This window comes from Vanessa cardui, chromosome 13 (assembly GCF_905220365.1).
Source record: "Vanessa cardui chromosome 13, ilVanCard2.1, whole genome shotgun sequence".
Classification (NCBI taxonomy): Eukaryota; Metazoa; Arthropoda; class Insecta; order Lepidoptera; family Nymphalidae; genus Vanessa; species Vanessa cardui.
The window spans coordinates 4,514,582-4,531,930 of NC_061135.1; the positions used below are offsets into that span (position 1 = coordinate 4,514,582).

General features: G+C 39.2%; 1 protein-coding gene and 4 non-coding genes across 5 annotated transcripts in view; all 5 read right to left on the bottom strand.

Moving 5' to 3' along the window:
• Position 1: 1 nt before the first annotated feature.
• Positions 2 to 17,349, bottom strand: part of LOC124534932 — a 31,242-nt gene continuing 13,894 nt past the window's right edge. The window contains exons 4-14 of the mRNA XM_047110974.1: positions 16,895 to 17,012; positions 16,433 to 16,676; positions 15,424 to 15,651; positions 12,341 to 12,531; positions 6,617 to 7,391; positions 6,066 to 6,228; positions 5,327 to 5,491; positions 4,083 to 4,180; positions 2,735 to 2,834; positions 1,851 to 2,337; positions 2 to 1,310 (exon numbers count right to left, since the gene is read on the bottom strand). Of these exons, the coding sequence (XP_046966930.1) occupies positions 624 to 1,310; positions 1,851 to 2,337; positions 2,735 to 2,834; positions 4,083 to 4,180; positions 5,327 to 5,491; positions 6,066 to 6,228; positions 6,617 to 7,391; positions 12,341 to 12,531; positions 15,424 to 15,651; positions 16,433 to 16,676; positions 16,895 to 17,012 (3,256 nt within the window). The 3' untranslated portion in view covers positions 2 to 623. The remainder of the gene's footprint in view (positions 1,311 to 1,850; positions 2,338 to 2,734; positions 2,835 to 4,082; positions 4,181 to 5,326; positions 5,492 to 6,065; positions 6,229 to 6,616; positions 7,392 to 12,340; positions 12,532 to 15,423; positions 15,652 to 16,432; positions 16,677 to 16,894; positions 17,013 to 17,349) is intronic.
• LOC124534986 lies at positions 2,424 to 2,542 on the bottom strand. Its single transcript, XR_006966776.1, has one exon. It is a non-coding gene; the product is annotated as a 5S ribosomal RNA (ribosomal RNA).
• Positions 4,545 to 4,663, bottom strand: LOC124534984. Its single transcript, XR_006966774.1, has one exon. It is a non-coding gene; the product is annotated as a 5S ribosomal RNA (ribosomal RNA).
• LOC124534983 lies at positions 6,260 to 6,378 on the bottom strand. Its single transcript, XR_006966773.1, has one exon. It is a non-coding gene; the product is annotated as a 5S ribosomal RNA (ribosomal RNA).
• Positions 7,567 to 7,685, bottom strand: LOC124534985. The gene has a single exon (XR_006966775.1). It is a non-coding gene; the product is annotated as a 5S ribosomal RNA (ribosomal RNA).

Genomic DNA, 17,349 nt, shown 5'->3' on the forward strand with positions numbered 1-17,349 from the left:
CTTTATTTTTAACAATTACATCTAAAATCAATCTAAACGCTTTTTAAATAATCTCTAAATCACCAAAATACTATTAAAACTGCACTTAGAAAATTATTAGAAGACGGCAAGGTATGCAGCCTTATATCCTTTGGTCCATGCAGACTTTTAAAAAAGAATGTGTTAAATGTATGATAAAATTAAATTAACAGTGAAAATATAAATGATAAATAAAACTGTGAAAAACTATTCTAAAATCACAACAGTGGAATGTTTTGGTGCTACTTAATCTAAAATCACATAGCCTTTCACGATATAAAATTAAAAAAAAATGATTATCTTAAACGAAAACCTATTAAAACGTTAAATATCTTTGGGTTTTCTAAATGCGAACGATCTTGGACGGGTTCGAGTTTATATGGCGTGTGATTTGATTCGAATCATACATGAGAGCAATTTATCAAAAAATTTGTACTCGTCGGTGGAAGACCTGCCACAATATTAGCATATAATCTTTTCAATAACAATTATAAAATATATTAGACATAGAATTAACGTTGTTCATTTTTCTCTGATACAGCCTAAATATAGAATTTGTATTTTGATTTTATATTATAACGGTGAAATAATTCCGGACATCGGAATCAGTTTTTGTCTGCGATGTCCTCGTTAATGACGGAGAGATTCTCCTCCGATATCTTCTCCAGGCAGCCGCAGGTGAGGGAGTTGATATTCTTCGCTAAATCTGCCTCGATCTCTCGCTCCAACATCTCGAAGTCGTCGTTTTCAACTTGACACTTCAAGCATTCGTCCGACGACGAGTCCTGGTAGCACATGACGTTCTCGATATTCAATTCCACTTCGTCGTTTCTATCGTCCCTCGTGAACAGAGACGGACTACTGTTGCTGAGAACGCGGGTGTCCCTGCTGATGTTTTTGACAAAGATTTCTGATTTGGGACGAGCATTTAGCTTGTCGTTCAGTTTTTTGAGAGCTACAACGGGATTCGGTCGCTTGTCCTTCGGGAACACGCGCTGAATCCGCTCCTCGATCAGGGAAATGCTTCGTTTGAAGACCACCGTGTCTCTCGGTCCCTCGAGGCCGTCGACGGCGTCCCGGGACTCCGTATCGGAGTTATCACAGCGGAAGTAGATGGTGTCGCAGCCGTTCTCCTGCTTCACTTTGACGAGGCAGCAGTCGTCCGCCTTCTCGCAGAGGATCTCGTGGAGGGACCCGTGCAAGGGGATCAGCTTCACTCTGCCGCCGAAGTTCTCTTGCATGTGAGTCGAGAGGTCGTCGTCGATGTACAAGTCCTCGGTGCTGCGAGCTTCCTGCAAACAAACAAATTATTATATCTATTATTTTTAAATACACGATATAATTTAATTATAACAGAAGTCAAATAAACTTATGTAAGTTCCTAGTTAGTAACTTATAAGTAATTAATCCACTTTATTTTTTTATTTTATTTTCTGTTTATTTTTTTATTTTTATATATATTTTTTTGAGCTACCAAAATTGTTATTCTTCTATTTATTTACTATACTTTAATTTATTCTGTCTACTTTAAAATTTGTTATTTCTTTTCCTTTTTTTTTCCTCAGTTAAATAAATAAATAATATATACATACAAATTAAGAAAAATACATAAAAATTGTATCGTCTATCTCTCAATAACTTTAATAGTAATCTGTGGTTAACGGTGTTGGTTTCACAATTATGTATTTTTAAATCTAAGCTTAGTATTTAGACCTATTGTGAATCTGTTTGTTAAACCCGAATAAATAAATAATATATTATTATTGATTATGCAATATTTATTAGATATCCATATTTGATGAATGCTTTTGCCAAATGAAGTAAATACAAACCTGAATAGCACTGAAAGCTTGGCATCGTTTCAACGAATTAATATGAAGGTCTTCTCCGGTCAAAGTTTCCTCCATGGATAAATTAAGTTTGTCTTTGCCGCCATTCGAGTCACATATTGTCACGTTGACACAGTTATCTAGTACTTGCAAACTGTTCTCACCCGAACGGTTAAATGTGATTTGTAACAATGGTTTATTGTTACCATTTATTTTTACCCTTGAAAATGATTTAACCGTATCCTTCTTTGCAGTTGGGTCACTCTCGTCAGCATTTTTCAAAGATTCCAGGATGTTTGCGACGCCTTTGTTTAGTAAGTCATCACCTTTATGAAGACTGTTGGTAGATTCTGAAGTATTGTCAGTTATTTCGTTTACTAGATGATGGAATTCCTTTCGAATTAAATCTCGAATGAATTCTTCAATGCTTAGTGTATCAGTTGATCGATCCATTTTAGGTGGTCCAGTTACAATATCTTCAGTTATGGTCCTGTAAGGGTGTAAGAAAAAAGAAAAGAATTAAAAAGCTAGCGATTCCTTTTTTTTTCTTTAATGTATTGAAAAATAGTAAAAAAGGGCCAATGACACGCGGTGTTCCCAGGCGGTCACCCATCCAAGTACTGAACGCGCCCGACGTTGCTTAACTTCGGTGATCGGACGAGAACCGGTGTATTCAACGTGGTATGGACGTTGGCTACCACGCATTCAAAATATCTGATTAAATTTTCTAATGTATAACGAATTAACGAATTTCCAATGTATAACTTTGTGTAAAAGTAACATGACTCGTATTATAACTTTTGCTACCAACAAATTATTGTACGACAATGAAACAGAGAACAATTAAAAAAAATATATATATAATAAAGATGTTAAAAGTTACGAACCCTTTTTCCGAAGCTTTCGTCCAGGTATTTGTGTCTAGAGGCGGGAAGTTCATACTTTTCGAAACAGCTTCTCGCGCTTGGCAGTATTGTTCCCAGTGGCCTATAAATAAAATTACTTATAAACTTAGTTCCATTAAATTATTCAATTAGACAAGAAGGCATTAAAACTTCTTCAGGTAATAGCAAAACAAACGGTGTTTTAGCCTAAATAAAGAAAAAAATGTTAGTTAAAAAACTATTTAAAATTTCATTCAATTTAAGAACTTACCATTATAAAAAATGTCGACAGAATTTATAATATATATTAAAATTAAATAAAACAATTTATTATTTCTAATTAACAAATTTATTTATGTTATGTGTAAGAAAGGAAATATATTAATAAGTGTATTGTGACATTTATGTATGAATGTTAGTATGTTGTGCCCATCACCACTTTATTTATTATTGCAAAATAAACACTAAGCGCCTTTTTGAAGTGGCTAAATACAAATACAATTTTAGCTCTATATGGCAGTGTAGTATAAGTAATAACTTCTAGTAAGCTAGAAGTTGCAACAATATCCCACTAAAATTGATAAATATGGCATGGCAGATGTCGTCTGCCATGCCATATTTATCAATTTTAACTTCCATGCCTGAAACCTCCAAAATATGCCGATTAGTAGTTTTTATTAGAGAACACAGGAAGAAATGTCTCATTATAAAGATTTCTAGATTTCGTTTTGTATATCGACTATTGGAAACATCTATTAGTTGATAAACAAAGTAAAGTTTTTTTTATGAATACACATAGTTTAGTTTTTATGAATAATTTATGTTTTTGGGTTAAGTATCTTCTCGAGCGCTGAATTACATGAATATGGTAGGAACGCATAGAGAACAAATATTCGCTTTTATTTTTATAGATAACTTTTTTTTGCAACTGTCAACAGCACTTGATTATTATACTACTTATGAACTGATTTAAATCTATTAATTATTAATAAGGATTATTTTCCCAGTAGATGTTTCTTGTTAAAAACTGATGTGTTTCAATAAGTGGTCGAGGCATTTAAATTTTAAACTATATTTTAGATATTTAGTTAAATGTAATTAAATGATAGCTAGTATAATTAACATGCACAAAACTAAAACGAAAAATAACATTTGTTATCCTTCTGACTTATTTTTATCGATTTGCTTTGAGGTTTGTTCTGTTAACAAATTAAAGCAATACACGTGCATTAAATAAATCAGTGTTTTAAGCTTAAATTGGTCTCTACAAAGCCTTCATGCAGGTGCGTATTATTCGGTTAGGTCGCTATGAGTGAGTGAGTGTGCACGCAAGCGGCGCACGCGCACTGACCGGCGAGCGCGGCGCGGCGGCGGCGCGGCGGCGCGGCGCGCGACGCCTGCAGCGTGTCCACGCAGTGCGAAGCGGGCTTCACCGCTTGCACTCGACTGCTGGAAACACAATTATATTTATTAACGCCCCTGAGGATTGTTTTGGTTTGGATAAGCTGTTGAAAACTTGTCTGAGTAGGTTCGTCAACTCGTTTTAGAGATAATCAGACATTTTGATTAAATTTATTTGCAAACAAATATTTTTTTTTATGAAGAGTACGTTTTAACAATTGTAACAAACTGTAGGAACAAAACAGATGATCTGTTTAATCACTGATTCATTTTATAATAATTTCTGTTTCTATAAAAAGTAAATACTATTTTCTTTTAATAAACCTTTACTTATAATTTATTTGAAACTTAATAACAAAACTTATTTTCAAGTAAAATAATAGATTATATAAATATTTAAAAACAAGAAAAAGGCCAACGGCACGCGGTGTTCCCAGGCGGTCACCCATCCAAGTACTGAACGCGCCCGACGTTGCTTAACTTCGGTGATCGGACGAGAACCGGTGTATTCAACGTGGTATGGACGTTGGCTACAACTGATATCAATATGTCTAATAATATACGCGGGTAGAATTATTTGAATTAATCTTTTAACAATTAATAATTATAACATTCGATTTTTTTTTATAAATAGTTATTGATATCACGATATCAATTTGACTATAAGAGTATTTGACTATAAGATAAACTTTTAATTTGCTTACAAAGGTATAGCGCCTTTGTATGCACGTTCATTACCTATTTTATTTTATAATGTATTTTACATTACTCGAAATATATCCTGAAAGTATTTGTAGTACATCTACAGGTCAATTCAAAGGCCTGATCTCTATCGCCTGTGGAACTCACTTGCACTACAAGCATTACTCTATTATAAGGACACTTGCCCAGAGTCTACAGGGTCATACTTTATTTCTTTTTTACTATAATTAGCTTTCTGGCTGACATTGGGGGTTCCGTGAGGTAAAGGTTTCCAAATAGCAAATATTTAGCATTAATCGTTTTTAAATAGTATATAAAGAAACTAAAATAGATCGTCCACCGGGGCCCACATATTCGGAATTTGCAAGATGTGTTACCCAATTGTCACACCATCAATATGGGGCCAACTACTATGTCTATGACATCGTAATCTCGTGCTCATAATGACACGGTTCAAGCACAAAGGTGTAACGTTTGGCGGCAGAGTCGTACCAGCGGCTGTCGTCGGGCAGCGACATGGAGCGGCCCGTCTTCTGGTTGGCCTCGTGTATCCAGCGCTCGTGGATGGCGACGAGCGGCTTGACGTACACGCTGGCCAGCGCGTCGTCCGCGCGCGCGCGCACGCAGCCCAGCGAGCGCGCGCGCTCCAGCGGCACCCTGCAAGGCGATTGCTTTTTTTTGTTTTATTTTTATATGTGCCACCTGATGGTAAGTGGTCACCATCACCCATAGACAATGACGCTGTAAGAAATATTAACTATTTCTTAAATCGTCAATGCGCCACTAACCTTGGGAACTAAGATGTTATGTCCCTTGTACCTTTTTTTTTTTTTTTTTCGAATTGTCTGTTACTGTTGGCCAGAGTGGCCTCTACGGCGTCACCGGGCGGGATGGCAAGTCACAGAAGACTCTGCCGGATGATGAGAGCCCACTGAAGGGCTCAGAGTACGCGCGTCCTAAGGGTGCCTCCTCCTGTAGTTACACTGGCTATATATACTGACAATACACACAACAATATTGAGTACTGTTATTTGGCGGTAGAATAACTGGTGAGTGGGTGGTACCTACCCAGAGCCCTACCACCAAGAAAATTTATCATATTATATTATAATAAGCCTCTACTATGTACAATATTGTCTAATATTTAAACGTCGTAGTACTGGGTAAATATGTATCATTCCTCCATTGAATTAGACAGCGGCAAACTAAAAAGTCAATGACGGTGTTTTACCTTCTTAAACCTGTAAAGCTGTCCCGAAATGTATCTGCACTTCCACTCGATATAATTTCGTTTCTCTCGGCCTGATGTGAAGATGAAATTTCAGACTTGTCCTCCTTTTCTTGAGGCGGGTCCGGCGTCGTCGAAACCGTATTAGATACTTCGATTTTGATTTCTGCAAACAAAATAAAAATAAAATCAAAAATGGCCAACGACACGCGGTGTTCCCAAGCGGTCACCCATCCAAGTACTGAACGCGCCCGACGTTGCTTAACTTCGGTGATCGGACGAGAACCGGTGTATTCAACGTGGTATGGACGTTGGCGACTAAAATTTCGAATCATCCGTACATTTTCGGTACAAGTTTTAATATAGTTTTACAAATATAACATAATGATAATATACATTCCTCATTATTTAAAGAGATATTTTATACTCAGCTCATAACTATTGTAATAACCTACATTCACAAATGAAAAGTTACACTGTCAACACAACTGGCATTGTAATAAAATTTTTAATTCACCTATTCAAAATATCGTCACATAAATAAAAACACATACCTCGATTATTCGGCATCGCGGAAGGAACCTTCGAAGTCTCCTCAGTTTTACTTTTGTTTACATTCAATTCGCCGGACAACCACGCATTCTTTCTTAACTTATTACTTCGCGCGATCGGAGTGTTCGGCAAGCTGTAGTTCTTTATATTAAAATTATAAGAAGAGCGCTCAGTGCTATTTTGTTCCTTCAGCAAAGGCTTAATAGAGTCTAAATTAAATTCTGGCACTTTTATATGCAAGGGTTTATAAGACTTCGGTGTGAAGCTCCTGCTCAGTTTGGCCGTGGGACGCTCGCTACTTTGATCCTTAATACTATCGTCAGTGAGTCCAAAATTGTTCAAGCGCGTATCCGGGCTAAGGATACTGCAGTACTCAGTTGAGTCACTTCTGTGTAAAGTTCCCGGCGTAACAACGTCGTTGATTCTCGTTCGTAGTTTAGCTAGGGGAGTTGAGCAGGCGCTTGAACATTCATTCTCTTGTACTAGGTCGAATTTCACGGGTGGATTTTCGTCATCGGACGATATAAAACACTTGTCCGTAGTGCGAGCAGTTGGCAAGTTTATCTGTCGTATGGTTTCATACAGAGGGCTGGATTCCTTGGAGGTATCGTCGGGGCTGTCGCGTGTGTGTATTTCGGCTTTATGTTCAATATTCTTGGGGCTGAGGCAATCGGAATCGGTGGGCGACGTGGTGTCCCAAGGTTGAGTACTGAGACTCAATTTATTTTTGGATAGTCGTGCTGGTATTATTATATATTCCATATCGTCGAGAGTACTCTGAAAATATTGCCAAAATTATGTTATCTAAAGATATACAATAATTTTTTTATCATTTTTAAAAAGTCATGTCTACTTTAGTTTTAAGAAAAGACATATATAAACAATGTTAATATAATAAATAGTCTAGAATCTTTTTTGTGAAAATCATTATTAAGATTATAAAATCAAAACAGGCCAACGACACGCGGTGTTCCCAGGCGGTGACCCATCCAAGTACTGAACGCGCCCGACGTTGCTTAACTTCGGTGATCGGACGAGAACCGGTGTGTTCAACGTGGTATGGACGTTGGCGATTAAAGTCGCAAATTTATCGTTTCTTATCAGAGAGGCTATTATTAAATTGTCGCCATTCTAATTAAGGTTAATTAAATATTTTTGTTTACATTTATCAACTTATTTTATTAGTTTTCATTAATAGATGGCATTAGTAGGATATTAAATCGCGCTATAGATGTTTTCTTTTTGTTACAATATGTAAAGCAATGTTCCAAATAAAATTTGAGTTTCCTGGATCAATAGTTCTTTCATTCATCATCTAACAATTTTTGTTAGGTAATTACGCAAATCCATTCGGGCTTATTTGTAATATAAATAAAATAAAAAAATTGTGAAATTAATTGAAGTGAACAAAATTAGATCGAGGTACCAACTCTATAAGTTATATGTAAGTTTGTCTCATTAATTTTGACTGAGCGTTCTAGATCGAATAACATATACAATAAGGTGCAATTCGCAAAGAATACTGGTAACGCGTTGAAGCCATATATTTCGGAAGTAGTGATCCTAATTTGAATCGCAAGGAAGGAAACCTTAATTTGTTTTTAAAAGATTTGTTAAACTACATATAGAATGTTTAGCGTATCATAGTAAGAGAAAATATATCACTACAATCGGTATAAATTGTCTTAAAAACACTTTTTAGATATATGTATGTAGTTTTTTGAAACCTCTACAAATAATGATTAAGCTATCTGGAGTCCTTGGAACAACAAGGATTGGAGGCCCCGCTGGAGGCATCATTATTAAAAAAAAAAAAAAAACATTTTATCACATTCCCTTATTCAGATTTTTTAAAAATTTTTTACCTTGATGACTTTTTGTAATTAATATACTAAATAAATGTCAAAGTAATGCATACCAATCTTGTAAATATCTAAAAAAAAAAAATACTAAATGAAAATTGTAAACACACAGAATTTAGTATTTTTAAAATCTTGAAATAAAACTAGTTATAACGGATTTGAATCGCGTATTATTAATTATTTTTGGCATCCCGACGTTTCGAGCACTTTACAGCGTTCGTGGTCACTTGTAGGTCAAAATTTCCATTGTGGGTACTACGGGGTAAAGTATCAGCCTGTACATTTCCCACTGCTGGGCTAAAGGCCTCCTCTCCCTTTGAGGAGAAGGTTTGGAACATATTCCACCACGCTGTTCCAATGCGGGTTGGTGGAATACACATATAGCACAATTTCTATGAAATTTGTCACATGCACCTTCCTCACGATGTTTTCCTTCACCGCTGAGCACGAGATGAATTATCAATCCAATCCAATCCATCAGCCCATTTCCGTCCACTGCTGGACATAGGCCTCTCCAATTGCACGCCACTGAGATCGTTCTTGGGCTACTCGCATCCAGCTCCTGCCAGCCGTCTTGCGTAAGTCGTCACTCCACCGTGCCCGAGGACGTCCTACACTACGTTTGCCGAGACGCGGTCTCCACTCTAGAACACGTTTCCCCCAACGGTTATCGGTTCTGCGGCAAATATGGCCAGCCCACTGCCACTTCAGCTTACTAATCCGGTGGGCTATGTCGATGACTTTGGTTCTCTGGCGGATCGCCTCATTTCTGATGCGATCCCGCAGAGAAACGCCGAGCATAGCCCTTTCCATAGCACGCTGAGCGACTTTAAACTGGTGGACCAGCCTTGCCGTGAGTGTCCACGTTTCGGCTCCGTATGTCATGACGGGTAGGACGCACTGGTTGAAGACTTTCGTCTTAAGGCACTGTGGGATCGACGATGTAAAGATTCGACGTAATTTTCCAAACGCTGCCCAACCTAGCTGAATTCTTCTATTCACCTCGTCCTCAAGGTTGTTTCTACCAAATCGCAGAGTCTGCCCAAGGTAGACATATTTTTGAACAACTTCGAGGACGGTACCGTGTATCGCAATCGGTTCCGGTAGAACATGTTCATTGAACATGACCTTGGTTTTATCCAAGTTCATCCGTAGGCCGATACGCATAGAAGACTCAGCCAGATCGTTCAGCATTTGTTGTAGGTCCTGCAGCGTTTCTGCTACGATGACGATGTCGTCCGCAAATCTCAAGTGAGAGATGTATTCGCCATTGATGTTGATGCCACGTCCTTTCCAGTTCAGCGTCTTGAACATATCCTCCATTGCATTAGTGAACAATTTGGGGGAAATAACGTCCCCTTGTCTCACTCCTCGATGCAATGGTATGGGATTTGTTTGCTGATTCTGTACTCGGACGGACATGGTGGCGGCTTCGTAGAGACATCTCATCACTTGGATATATCGCCAATCAACTTGGCAACGCTGCAGGGACTCCAGAACAGCCCAGATTTCAACCGAGTCAAAGGCCTTCTCATAGTCCACGAATGCAAGACACAGGGGCCGATTATACTCTTGGGACTTCTGTATAATCTGCCGCACTGTGTGGATGTGGTCTATGGTGGCGTATCCGGTCCGAAACCCGGCCTGTTCTGGGGGTTGGAATTCGTCGAATCTTCGCGCAAGACGGTTCGTGATCACTCTTGAAAACAGCTTGTAGACGTGACTCAGTAGGGATATGGGACGATAGTTCTTCAGCAGGGTTTTGTCTCCCTTTTTGAAGAACAGGACGACCACACTCCTACTCCACGCCTCCGGAGTTCTCCCTTCGAAGAAGACAGAGTTAAAAAGCTTTTGGAGTTCCTTGAGTACCGGATTACCTCCTGCTTTTAATAACTCTATAGTAATACCGTCCTCTCCAGGAGCTTTTCCATTTTTAAGCTGTTTAAGAGCAATCTCGATTTCGCCAATACTGACTTCAGGCAGGTCTTCTGAGAAATGGCGTGTTAATGTAGCTCTAGAATCCTCATTTTCGGGATCAGGTCGAGGTGCATGCGATGCGTATAATTGGCCGTAGAAGTCCTCTACTTCCGAAAGAACTGCCGTCTTGGAAGAAACGACTTCTCCACTTGATGCGGTCAACTTCGTCAGGTGGCTCCTTCCAAGAGATTGTACGAACACCTTAGACCCCCGATTCTGCTCGATTGCTCTTTCAATCGTAAGAGTATTGGAGCACCGGAGGTCGTGTTGTACGCGCTTGCTGATCTCTCGGTTTAGTTGCCGCTTCTCTGACGAAGTGACAGGTGGGCTTTCACGTCGTTTCTTCATTAGCCCTAAGGTCTCTTCTGAAAGTTTGGACTTCCTGCCCTTACGCTGCATGCCACAAAATCTTGTACCTTCTTCCCTGAGAATTCGAACTACATTTTCTAGGGTCTGGTTTACGTCTGTTGTGGTTTTCACGGCAGTGAATCGGTTCTCCAGGTTTGACTGGAACGTTTCAGATCCCGCAATGGGTTGGAGCAGCTTTGGTCGGAGCGTGGACTTCATCAGACGGACGCGCTCGACCCTAAAATCGATATTCAGAGAGCCTCGGACAAGTCGGTGATCACTACCGGTATTGAACCTGTTGATCACAGAGACGTCTCTGAATATGTGCCTCTTGTCTGTCATGATGAAGTCTATCTCATTTTTGGTCATAGTGTCGGGGCTTTGCCACGTCCACTTCCTTTGGGGCTGTTTCTTGAAGAAGGAGTTCATCAAGAAGAGCCCCTCCCGTTCGAGGAAGTTGACAAGCATTTGCCCCCTATGATTCCTACTTCCAAATCCATGGGGTCCTACTACCGATTTCCTGTAACTCTGTACTCCCACTTTAGCGTTAAAGTCCCCCATGACAACGTTGTAGTGGGTTTTCGTGGTGAAGTGGAGGGCCCTCGATATATCATCGAACAATTCTTCCACTTCATCGTCCGAGTGTGTCGAGGTCGGTGCGTACGCTTGCACTACCTTGAGGCTGTACCTCTCGGTGAGCTTTATTACGAGGTACGCAACCCTGTTCGACACACTGGAGATTTCCACAACGTTGTCAGCTAGGGACTTATTTACCAGAAACCCAACGCCACCTTGGGATTGTTGGTCTCCCTCTCGGAAGTACATTAGGTGGCCCGAATCGAGGGTTACGGTGTCCTCTCCCTCTCTCCGGACTTCACATAACCCTAATATGTGCCACCTAATTTTCCCAAGTTCTACCTCAAGTTGCGCCAGATGCGAGTCAAGCCGTAGCGTGCGTCCGTTGTACGTCGCAAGGGTCAGTCGGTTGTGGTGGCCTCCCGTAGCCCGGTGATTCTTAGCACCCCCCGTCCCGCCGTTACCATCATCGCCACCATGACGAGGAATAGCGGGGCTGCCGGGAACTGGGGGCCGTGGCTTGTGTGAGTGCTGCATATAGAGGATATTGCCCATAATCGCCACGCTGGGCAGGCGTGTTGGCGATCGCAGAACGTAGCTACTCGCACCGGTGACGCTGCTGCCCGTCATCGGCCTGTGGTATTTAGCTACGTTTATTTTGAAGGTTATACCGCCATCATTCGGTCGCCAGAGCCTCGTTTGCTAGTTGGCAGGATGCACCACGGGCAGGTGAGGTTGGCTTGGGGCGCTAAGATGTAATTTGCGCCCCCTTACATCCCAGATGAATTATAAAGGCAAATTAAGCACATGAATCAGCGGTGTTTACTTATGAACCCGCAATCATCGGTTAAGATGCACGCGTTCTAACCACTGGGCCATCTCGGCTACGGGGTAGTCGCCTTAATTTCCTACATCTGGCTCCGAGACCTGTATTGTAAGTATCTGTATCGGAGTATGTGTAACCTGCGCGTGTAGCAGCTGTCGTCGCAGGGCGGGCAGCGCGGCTCGCGCGGGGCGTTGGGGCGCCAGGCCGGCGCGCAGGGCTGCGAGCACGGCGCCGGGGTACGTGCCGTCGGCCGCCAGCGACACGCCGCGCCGCGCTTCGTACTGCTTCTTCAGCTTGCCGTACGACAGCGCCTTCCACGGCAGCGACGCTGACGTGTATAAATATATAAATATATGAGACAACATCACATACATTACTCTGATCCCAATGTAAGTAGCTGAAGCGCTTGTGTTATGGAAAATCAGAAGCAACCAGTACCACAAACACCCAAACCCAAGACAACATAGAAAACTAATGGTGATCTACATCGACTCGGCCGGGAATCGAACCCGGGACCTCAAGAGTGGCGTACCCATGAAAACCGGTGTACACACCACTCGACCATGGAGGTCGTCAAAAACGAGTACATCGATATCTTATGATATTTTACTTTTGATATTTGATATAGCATTTTGAATGTATGTATGTATAGTACGACACAACTTAGATGTCGCATCGGTAAAATTCGTAAAACCGATCACCGATTTATTTCTCATGCGAATATGATCTTTGCACAAACGTAATAACTTGTAATATCATATGACCTAATATATTCGTCAATTTGATACGTCGATTTACATGCACTTGCTTACTCTGACGCGTGAATCTATAGCGACGAATAGCGTCGAATGGCGCGATAGGGAGCTATTTCTATTGGTTGTGTAAATCGGCAGCAATCGGTTTTATTTTCATTCCATTGCATTTTCCGATGCTACATCTAATTTGTGTCATACTATAAGTATCTATGTATGTAAGTATGTAAGTAAGTATATATTTATATATTTTTGTATGAATATGTGTATGTATATTATATGATAATTATTATTTAATATACATTAAACATGTGACACCACCCTTCTCTGAAATCATGACTGTGTTTTTAAACCCATAAGGTTGTCTGGTAGAAATCGCTACCTAGCGATAAGACCGCCTTATTGTGCATCTACTTTTATTTTGTATATATTTCATTTTTATTGTTAAATTACTCTGTTACTGTGGTTATTATTATTATCTTCATTAGCGGAGTCGGATTTAAAGGTCTGGAGGCCCTGGGGCCACAGAGCAGTGGAGGCCATAGACCAACAGGAGCGTGGATATCATGGATTATGGATTAGCTTAAGCTCTTATTAATTTGAATCAGTAAGTATTTCTTGACTGGTAAAAAAGTAAAAAAAAAAAGTAAAGTAACAGCCTGTACATTTCCCACTGCTGAGATAAGGCCTCCTCTTCCATTAAGGAGGGTTTGGAACATATTCCACCACGCTGTTCCAATGCGGGTTGGTGGAATGCACATGTGGCAGAATTTCGATGAAATTAGACATATGCAGGTTTCCTCACGATGTTTTCCTTCACCGCTTTATATATATATATATATATATATATATATATATATATATATATAGTGGTGCTTGGTATCGGTAACTTTTTAAAATATTAAGCAGTAAGATTATTATAATTTGACTATATCTCGGTATTTGTTACCTCACTGAAAACTGTGGCCCCAGGGCAGTTTCCCCGGTCGCCCTTCCCTAAATCCGGCCTGTTCATTAGTTTACATTGCACTCGCGACCTTTGTACTGCGGTTTTATAATATGGAGAATTACTGTGCAACCGTATAGTAGGTTATCTCTGCCCGCAGATATTACCATAGACATCTTAGTATCTTACTATGTAGCCCGCACTATCAGTAATAGAACCCGATACGTGTTCCTTGTCCCGGCAATCCCCTTAGCTGATTCATCAACCCATAGACTAGACAACGATCAGATGAAATGTAACTATGCATATAAAATAGGATAATAAAGATAAAATAAATAATAATCAAGAAATAAGGATAAACTTGTAACTCCCAGTTTCCGTTTGCATACGGTAAATAGAACGTTTTTGGGCAATGGTATACGCATATATAATAAGATACCGGAAAATATAATCAATTTACCATTCTCAAAATTTAAAAAGATTATTAAGACTTAATTAATAGATAAATCATATTATTCAATAAAAGAGTTAGGCTCGGGTTCCATCTTAGGACACTAATTACTGTAAATTGCACATTTACAACAGCTTTGTAAATCTGTTTATTTAAAAAGAGCAACTATGCGATTTTTTTGCCGTTTCTTCTCGCTAGAAGCTGCTTTCCGAAACGGTGGTAGTATCTAATTGTTGACGATTCAAAAACGTTTCTTTGTGAAGTTTACTTGAAAAAAATTGATTTGATTTCATTTGAAAAAAGGCTTATATACTTGCCTAAGCTGTAAAAGCAACTTGTAATAAAATATACAGTATACTTCAATAAAAAAGTGTTGGAGCTTGCGGTAGGTCAATACTGATTTCATAATTTTAATTTTAATGTTTACAAAAAATACTGTTTTTATCCTTAGCGAAGCAAGAACGAAATTTATACACGAGAAACAGCTATTTTAATAATTATTATACAGTGAACTTTATAAATAAAAAAATGTGCTATTTTAATAATTGACACAACTGTTTTAATAATTGATTTAATAAATTACTAAATTTCTAGATTTGATTCTTGTTGAGAATAATAAACTGTGATTGAAATAACTAAGTTATTTAAAACTAGTGTCGCCTATGGCTTCACTCGTTTTAATGTTTTGGTTGTCATGTGTAAGGCAAGAACAGTATCCGTTGACCTTGCTAGGAATTCAAATTTGCTTCATTCCAAATTTCATCACATTTGAGCAGTCTAGTAGTGAAAATGCAACAAACGTCTAAACTTTCTACTTCTATTTTATTTAAAAGAAAATCTTTTAAATATTTATTATTTCTAGAGGAATAAAATATTCTAAACCCAACCCGAGCATTTAATATTTAAAAGAAATACTAAACTAGAACTAGAAATAACGTTCAACACAGTGGTTGGACGTTGTGTTCAACAAAATGGCTGACTGAAGATTAGCCCTTTACTAGGAACCGGCGTTTAATTAAGCGGCTTAATTAGCTGGCTGATTTAACTTGGCTGCGACATATATATATTTACCATTACAGCATTCCCAGAGCATAATGGAGAGGGAATACACATCGCTCTTAGAACACGGATGAACAAAGCCCTCCTCGTCAGGCTCGAAGAGCTCAGGAGCCTGCCAGCGATAGTGCTCTGATTCGGAGTAAGCTTTGTAGTGCTTAGATACGGCGTTGGAGCTCAGGTACGCCTCGGACGAGCGCTGAGACAGGAGCGGCTCGGAGTCCGAAGTCACGTCGCGGCTTTCTGGAAAACAAATCATGGGTATTATAGGTTATACTCTACTTATAAGATTTAATTATACTTTGAAGTTCCACGCTATCTCCTCCTAATCCTGTGAGCTAACCCTGAAACCTAGAACTAACTTACTCATTACAACAACATACTAGTTTCCGAGAGATCATTGTTCGAGATGTCTGAATAATCGATGTTATTTAACTTTGAATTCGCGACAAAATTGCTTTTGAGCTGACGAAATTGGTTTTCTTCGGCGGAAACTTTTCAAACCGATAGTAGTTCCATATTAAAGTTAACCCTGCTCAATTATGACATAAAGTGCTTTCAAGCACAGTCAGAGTAAGAAAACATTCGTCAGTTACCAAATTCATTCCATTATCAAGTCTTATCTTTGTAACTTTTGATTCTCACCATCAAATAATTGCGACGAAATATGTCATTCACAATCGGTAAAACAGATTATCGTTAATACTGAGCACACGAAAAATAGATCTTAAGATGACGAACCTTTTCTTACCCCGACTGTACTTAACAATATTAATAATAAACTTTACTGAAAAAACACAATGCTTACATAATAGATTAGAACATATGGCACAATATGAATCTTTTTAAACTTAGCTTAAACGATTACAATGATTTCCATTGGTTTTGGTGCATTATGGTTTTAGCAATTTTAAAATGTTTGATTATCTTTGGACCCCAAACTAGGAGACCTGTATCGTGGGGCCGAAATTTTACTGAAATGTGACTTACTTGAAGAAAGTTTATTTTGATTTGTGACACTTACCACTTAAGTTGACGTACTGCGGCTCCGACGAATACATTTCATACCCCTTGTCCTCGTTACCCTTCGGAGCCGGAAGTTTCGTACATGGTCCCAGGTCGGAGAGTTTCGCAGTGTCTTGCGCGGTTATCATTACGCTCATGCTGGACAGTTCAGTGTGGAGGTAGCCTTGCATGTGTAGGAATACTAACGCGTTCGCGATGTCTAATGCGTAGTGGACCGATGTTTGAACACTTAAAATACGACCCTGGAAATTATATAGCGGAACATTAATGCAGTTATTTTCATAATATAATTCGGCAGACGGCCATAGAGGCCACCTAATGGTAAGTGGTTCTGTAGTTACCTTAGCTTCGTAATTACACTGGCTCACTCACCCTTCAAATCGTAAGACAGCTAAGTAGTTGTTGTTGTTTGTTTGTCCTTATATATTTAAAACGTTATATAACTATAAATATATTTTACCTGTACATGAAGTATACCAAACAGTGTATCGATGCATCTTTCGCATATTATATGAATATTACTATTTACATCCGGATAGAGTCCCATGAGAAGTATTATATTTGGATGGCGACATTTTCTGTAAAATAATAAAAAAAGATTCAATTACACCAACCTAATTAAATATAAGAAAAAGTATCCTATTATGTATACCTGTCTTATGAAAATCACAGGATAAATTTTAGAAAAGAACCGATATGGTCTCTTGTATTAAGCAAGCAAAACTTAACCCAGTATTCTGGGGGCGCTAATAAGAGCACGCTGTACGTCTGGACATTTCGAATTGGACCGTTGAATATTATTTGGTGGACAGGGGAGATCGCCGAAACACTGCTTGCGACCGGGCGCTTATTGTGCTTAGGGCAGAGCTGGTCAAAACCAAAGATCACAGATTCAACATCCTACAAAACCGACTA